Source organism: Gaeumannomyces tritici (assembly GCF_000145635.1).
Source record: "Gaeumannomyces tritici R3-111a-1 unplaced genomic scaffold supercont2.10, whole genome shotgun sequence".
In the NCBI taxonomy this organism is placed as follows: Eukaryota; Fungi; Ascomycota; class Sordariomycetes; order Magnaporthales; family Magnaporthaceae; genus Gaeumannomyces; species Gaeumannomyces tritici.
Window position 1 is genome coordinate 296,300 of NW_008804554.1, and position 7,355 is coordinate 303,654.

Sequence of the window (7,355 nt, forward strand, 5' to 3'; positions counted from 1 at the left end):
CTAGACTAGAAGTATCAGGATCCCAAATCGGTCTTGTTATGATGACTTGTTGCCGCATCTGGCGCTTGAAATGACTGACTGGGCCGAGATGGCACGGCATCGCAGCCTTCACACGTGGCTTTGTCACAAACTAACTTCCTTCACCGACGACTGTGCGTGTTGGCCACGCCGTGCCATCTAATTGGGTCGGGGGCAGCCGTCCAGGGCCAGGGAGGTGAGGCACCATGCAGGGGTTATTAGATAATGAAATAGGGGGAGGGGCGCCCTGCGAACGATTCGCCTTTGGCTGTGGGATGGATTTGATAATGGGCAAGACCAGATTGGGCTCTGAAACGCTCCCTCGCTCGATGGCCTTTTCATTATTAACAGCATGGGCATTTGATCTGCTTCCCCCCGGTTCTTTCGAGGGGGTAAAATTATCTCAGACAATGCGTCTTTCCTGACAGGCTGGACAGAGCACCCATTTTTTTTTTGTCGCGGTTTGCTTGCTTTCAACAGGGTACCTACCTGGTAGGTACTGTACCTTGCGATAGGCCAGGTAGTTGCTGCACCAAAGACGGCCGGACCCGTTTTCAACATCAAATTTCTGCCCGTCGCGACTGCTGTCTTGCAACGAGGCACAAGCACACGATTCGACGTCTCAACGACTTTTTGCCCACGCTCGTTATCTTTGTTCCCTTCTCCTGTCCCCATTCTCCAGTCCCATTTGCGACTCCCCGTAGTGGCCGACTTTCCTAGCACGTTTTATATCGATTTATATCGGCACAGAGACGACAGATTGCAGCGCCCTTGGGACCGTTCGACAGGGGGGTTTGAGGCCACGAAAACGCAGCTCGAGTCCAGAGCCTCGACGACCAGAAGCGGAGCGCCCGATCCCGAAAAGCCTTCCCGCCCTGTCCCTTGGGCCTTGTACACCTGTCGACCGAACACGGGCGAAGCTTGGACGGGAGAGCTGGGCCCCAGCCAGGCGTCGACCACAGCCCTGCGGCCAAAGTGATTGAAGCGGCAGCCCACCACCACCCATTGCGCGCGCGCCATCCACTCCCCCGACGACACACCAGCGCGACGAGACACACACACACACCCCGACCGAGGGGGTCGAAGAACAGCAAGAACGAGGACGAGGACGATGCACCTGCCGTACCCGTCCAGGAAGGACTCCAACGCCGCGCGGTACGCGCCGGCGCGGCGGGGGCCCGGCTCCGGGCCAGCGCGGTTCGTGCCGCCGATACTGCGGAGGATGCGGCTGCGGGGTGGCGTGGCGCTCGTGGCGCTCGTGCTGGGCGTGCTGTACGTCGGGTCGCTGCTGAGGACGGGCGGCTTAGGCGGGCGAGGAGGAGGCAGTGGCGCCTATGCGGAGCACGTCCCGACGGGCAGCCCGCCCGCCGTCATCGTGACGGTGTTCGAGGACGGCGGCAAGTTCAGCAAGGCGTACCTGCAGAACGTCAAGGACAACAGGATATTATACGCCAAGAAGCACGGTATGTTTTTTTTTTCTTTTTCATATGCACAAAAACGCCTTCTTCTCCTCCCACACCGCCGTTCTGGGTCGTCACCTGGACACATGCTGGACGAGGGCGCAAATAGACTGACACACGCTCCCCCGACAGGCTACGAGACCTTCTTCCCCACAGTGTCCGAGTACGACCTCGGCGGGTCGCCGGCGTCGTGGGTCAAGGTGGTGGCGATGCGGCACGCGCTGTCCAAGTTCCCCGACGCCAGCTTCGTCTGGTTCCTGGACCAGGACTCGCTCATCATGACGGGCGACGTGGGCGTCGAGACGGCACTCATGGAGCCGGCGGCGCTCGACAAGGTCATGATCAAGGACCACCCCGTCGTGCCGCCCGACAGCATCATCAAGACGTTTGCGCACCTCAAGCCCGCCGACGTCGACCTGGTGCTCACGCAGGACAAGGACGGCCTGAGCGTCGGCAGCTTCATCCTGCGCAACGGCGAGTGGGCCCGCTTCTTCCTCGAGACGTGGTACGACCCGATATACCGGAGCTACAACTTTCAGAAGGCCGAGGCGCACGCGCTGGTGAGTTTTTATTTGTCTTTGATTCCCTTTTGGCCACTTGCCTGAGTCCGGACGGCTGACGCTAACATCCCCCCGCCCTTTCAACAGGAACACATCGTCCAGTGGCACCCCACGATCCTCTCGAAGCTGGCCGTCGTGCCGCAGCGGTACATCAACGCCTACAGCAGCGGCGACGCCAGCGCCGAGTTCAAGCCCGGCGACGTCGCCGTCCGCTTCAACACGTGCATGAAGACGGGACCGGCGGCCTGCGAGGCCGAGGCGGACAAGTATAACAAGCAGTGGCGCAGCAACTTCAAGTCATGAGACGGGATGAGGAGTGGGAAAAGAAAACCCAAAAGATTTAATGTAATGAACAAGGAAAGATCCAAAGGCTGGCGGTGTGGGTGGCGGGGGCTATTTTGATTGATCTTTTGGTTCTCAATGCATTTTTTCTTCCTTTTTTTTTTCTCTTTTTCTTTTACTTGTTCCTTTCTTCGATTTTACATTTCCACATATTTGGGTATTTTATGGCACCCACTTTTGGCACTCTTGTGTTACCATTTACGTCGCTAAGCGTCAAAACATTATGGATATCTTCTTGTCTCTTCTGTTTCTTCTTTTTTTTCATTCCTTTGCACTTCACACCCGAGTCCAATACACAATTACCTTTTTTTACACAAGCCGCATGAGAAAAAGAATACGATGTATGCAATGACCAACTTTCCCCCAAAGCATGCATAGTCAGACACCCTAGTGACCCTCCCTACCTTCGGGTCCTGTGCCCAGCTCCTCCCCCGACGGGCTATGGGTGGCAGGAATAGGCGCGCCTCCCTCCACGCCGAGGCCTCCTTGTCTCGTAGCCGTGGGGGAGTGGCACAGCGAGCAAACTCCCTGCTGCGGCCGACCAGAGCCTCACCTCCTAGCCGCCGCCGCCGCCTGGGCTCACGTCACATAAGGCGCACGCGGAAGTACCGAAAAAAATAAACGGTTTTATTGGCTGACGCGCCCGAAATTAGCGGCCCGGGGCTGAACTGCATGAGGGGATCACAACCAGCAGTTTCGTTAGCTGTACTGGCTGGCTGTCACAAAGAGAAGCGTCCGGGCTGTTTCAACCCGCACTACAAGCTTGGAATTGAGCGAACTTGCGCACCGTAACCAACATTTATTCCGCAGCCAACATCAATTGCGTCCATTTTCCTGTGAATTTTGGAAATACTTCCTAAGCGACCGTAAAGATTTGATCTGCCTGCTTGCCTTTTCGCTGTTCGCTTTTTTGTCCTTGAGCCTCTTTCTTGTCCTTGAGCCTCTTTCTTGTCCTTGAGCCTCTTTCTTGTCCTTGAGCCTCTTTCTTGTCCTTGAGCCTCTTTCTTGTCCTTGAGCCTTACCGACTCGCAACATGTCGGCGGCCGAAAGGCTAAAGTTCCTTCTCGTTCTACTGTTCGCGGGATGCGTCGCCGCCGCTGATGCCGGAGATGACTTCTCCAACAATTTATTCTCGGATCTGGCGCCGTACGTTTAACAGCCCCACCCTATTCCGGCTCGTGTATTAATGGTCTTTTCCTGCTAGACTGCTGGCGCTCTTCGGAGAACGGGTCACTATGCAGTTCATAAGTCAGTCGACAGGCTGGGCCGACAACATCATCCTGGCAATGGCTCCCCTGGGCGTGATCACCGCCATTGTCTGTGCGATCAGAGTTGGCGGCCCTTCGTGGCTCAAGGCCATCATTGGAAGGGCAAGGGAAAGCCGCGCCGTCATCGAGTCCGAACTGATGTCTTCTACCTCGCATGAGGTATGCGAGCTCTGGAACGGCCAGCAGATTGTTAGAGTAATGGGGAAAGGACCGATTCTGGAATTCATTATCCTATCGGGCAAGGGAAGCGGGGAGAATGAGGGACAGGCGCAGACAGCGACCCGGAAGACTGGTTCAACGAGTGAAACGGAAAGCTGTCCGGCTGGTGACCAGGACACTGCCCCAAAGATTATGAAACTGAGGAGTGCCGAAGACTGTTTGCCGGAATTCCGTAAGTATGCCCATCCATCCAGTTTTGTTACCCTAACCTAACCCTTTTCTCAGAGCCCACCATTCGAGACCTTGTCTTTGGCAACCGTCTTCTTCAACGCCAGGATACTCATCGGCCCAATCTCGCCTCGCAGTTGAAGTCTGCCATCTACGACATGTTCGGCAAGAGTGCTCTGCCGGGCCAGGACCCCGAGACTGCTCCACTAGGCCCCTCTGCACCTACGCCGCAGAAAGTGCATGCCGTTATTCGGAATACGGAAGCCCATACACCAAACCTCACCCTCAATGTTCACAACCAAGTAGGCAGAGGAGAGCTATACATAGTCGCCGCATGCGGTACTGTTCTTCAGCTCGGCGTCCTCGTCTATTCTGGACTAGCTGCCCGCCTCCTCATGTTCACCAAGGATGGAAACCCCGTCGCGGAATACGCCTTTCCATGTACCGCGGTTGGTGCGCTGCTCTTGGTCGTTGGCATACTGGTTTGCTCTCACGTTGTCGAGAGCGCCACGTCGGAAACGAGGTACCGTCCAAAGGATGGGATGGAGGCTCGAGTTGTATGGCTGCAGCGATCTGGGACCGTCAACGACCAGTCATTTGAGCCCTTTGCAATTTTCCCTCGGAAACCACAACCTATAATAACGACTTCTCACCGAGCCAGCCAACGGAAGCAAGGACGAAGAACGATGGCGTCGATATTCTCTGCCCTCTCGGTGGGCATTTTCGGCATGGTTGGAGCCACGGTCGAAGAACTTGTAACAGTCGTTGCCGTGTTTGTCAGCGTCAGCGGCTTTATCCTGCAGTTCACCGGGTTGCGCGCGATGCACTGGTCGGCCTCGGTTACTCAACTTGGCGCAACTGCCCTGATGACTATTCTCAGGGCATGGGTCCGCCGCAATCTCGCAGAAAATCCAAAGGCCCTACCACTTGTTCCCGGACATGAGCTAGATTGGCTGGCGATGACCCTCGGAGGGAAGAACTCGGACGCCCCTTGGCTGCGCCCCCCCAAAGTTGATGGGCAATGGGACAAACGAAGCAGACCTTGGGCGGACAATGGTCATTGCGACTGGAGAATCGCAGCGGTGGAAGATCCGGCGGGCATTGTCCCGACCCAGAGCAAGGGTTCCGGTTCCTGGTCAAATGCCCACAGGGTGATGGAGATACGGAGAGATCTTGGTGAGCTTGCCGACTGGCACGGACCGGCATCCACAGAAGCCATATCCTTGGCCCGCGCCATCGAGGAGACGATGGATGCCCTCTTCGGTCCTGATTCTGCAAGCGGGGAGTTCACCTGGTCACTCAAGGCTCTCTGGTCTCTTGAACGGCCCGACTACGAGTCGATACCCTTTCATGTCAAACGGCATGGCGGGAGGTGGAGGGCATACTCGGACGAGATCGAAGCAGCGCTCTCGCTGTGGCTTTACTCCGTCGACAAGCAGGAGAACAACGTTGAAGTGGCAAAGGAAAAAAAGCAGAAGGAGTCACTGGATGTCAGGGAGACCCAAGGGAAGGACGGCGGAGAAAGGCCCAAAGACGACGCTTGGCTGCGGAAAGAGACCTCAGCAAAGCCTAGCCTCCGGCTTCTAGGCTCGCATACGGCGGCTCTTTATCGAGACCTCCAGTGGTGGTTGCCTGACGGTGCCGCCAGAGTCATCGAGGTGGATGACATCAAGCCGGAAAACGACAGCAGCACAATGGAGGTGGAGGCCCACCGAATTGTCGGATTCGCGTCCGGCGTCAGACTTCCTCCCGCAGACGTCGACATATATCTGTACGAGCGGAAGTCTCCCGAAGCCCCCTGCGAAGATGCTCCCCTGGCAGTCGAATCATACAGTCCTTTGAAGACACTATACGCCCAGCACATGTTCTCCGCCTTCATGTGGGCTGCGGCGGAGGCGATGAAGCGAATAGAGGACAGAGCAGATGTGCGGCCTGCACAAAGAGATGGCGAAAGGGGCGAACCAGCATGGCAATCAATTGCACTACGCAACACCCGGCTTTCCAAGATGGCTCAGGACATCCATGCCACCGGACTCGGAAGCCTGGAAGAAATCTATTTGGCCATCATTCCCCCACTAAGTGTGCGGCAGAAGCTTCCGCAAGCTGACGCGATCGTCGAGTTGGCGCGACAACATGCCAAGCAACACGAGGAGTTGCAGCATTGGAAGCAGGCTGGCGACGCGTATTTGTGGCTTTTTCGAATGGCAAAAACATTCCCGGAGCAGAGTCGCATTACCACCAAGGCTACAGCCGTGTTGATGGAATATCTGAGAACGGTCACTCGAGCTTTCGAATTGAGAGAAGCTCAACAATACGAGGAAGGAGACATCCGGGAGCTGGAAGAGCTGAGATCGGATCTCGAAAAGGAGCTGAGGACTGCTGGCCGGGGAGCCTTGTCGGGCCTTATGAGATTATATGAGCACCAGGGCCGTCATTGGACATGTGTCCCTGTGCAGGAGGCCCGGTGTGGCTGGGTAGACGACACAACTTACCCCGAAACGTTCAACTTTACGGAGCTGCATCAGAATGCCGGATCCGGGTACTGGTGGGACCTCCGAGAGGTTTTGGAAAGGGGAAACGATGCGAACCCGAAGGATATCCACGACTGGACGCCGCTCCATTACGCTGCAGCGACGGGATCAGACACAGGCACCACCGAAATACTACTAAAATGTCGAGCGGATGTCAATCCCATTGACCTTCTCGGGTGGACACCGCTACACTACGCCTGTCAAACCGGCCGAACTGCAGCTGTGCAGATTCTCCTCATCCGAGGCGCAGAACATGTGCGTGGCAAAGATGGAATGGCACCGCTGCACTGTGCAGCAATGGGTGGCCATCTGGATGTGGTGAGGCAGTTGACTGAATCAGGAGCAGCTCTCAACGTCCTGGACGCCTCGGGGACCACTCCATTACACTGGGCTGCATATGATGGGCATAAGGACGTCGTTGAATATCTACGGCAAGACGCGAACAAGAAGCTGCGAGACCATTACGGCAGGACTGTCTTGCATCTGGCAGCGGTAGCGGGAATGGCGGAAGTGGTTCGGCTGCTTAAGGGTGCCGAAAAGGAAGCGAAGGATCGTAACGGGCGGACGCCACTGCATTTGGCCGCGCAAAAAGGACATGAGGCCGTCGCAAGGCTGCTCGCCGCGGAGTTGGGCGCCGAAAAGGAAGCAAAGGACCTTGGGGGGCAAACGCCGCTGCATTTGGCCGCGCAGAAAGGGCATGAGGCCGCCGCGAGGCTGCTCGTAGAGGCGGGCGCCGATAAGGAAGCAAAGGATCGTTACAAGCGGACGCCGCTGCATTGGGCTGCGTTA

At 56.7% G+C, this 7,355-nt stretch overlaps 2 protein-coding genes across 2 annotated transcripts in view; both read left to right on the forward strand.

Annotated features, from left to right (window-relative positions):
• Positions 1-1,129: 1,129 nt before the first annotated feature.
• On the forward strand, positions 1,130-2,341 carry GGTG_12945 (hypothetical protein; the record flags this gene model as incomplete). Its single annotated transcript, XM_009230847.1, has 3 exons — positions 1,130-1,481; positions 1,611-2,038; positions 2,126-2,341. 3 exons carry the CDS (start codon positions 1,130-1,132, stop codon positions 2,339-2,341), a joined length of 996 nt encoding a protein of 331 aa, XP_009229111.1.
• A 1,072-nt stretch (positions 2,342-3,413) lies between these two features.
• Positions 3,414-7,355, forward strand: part of GGTG_12946 (hypothetical protein) — a gene marked incomplete at its 5' end in the record, with an annotated part of 5,734 nt that continues 1,792 nt past the window's right edge. The window contains 3 exons of the mRNA XM_009230848.1: positions 3,414-3,526; positions 3,585-4,039; positions 4,093-7,320. Of these exons, the coding sequence (XP_009229112.1) occupies positions 3,414-3,526; positions 3,585-4,039; positions 4,093-7,320 (3,796 nt within the window). The remainder of the gene's footprint in view (positions 3,527-3,584; positions 4,040-4,092; positions 7,321-7,355) is intronic.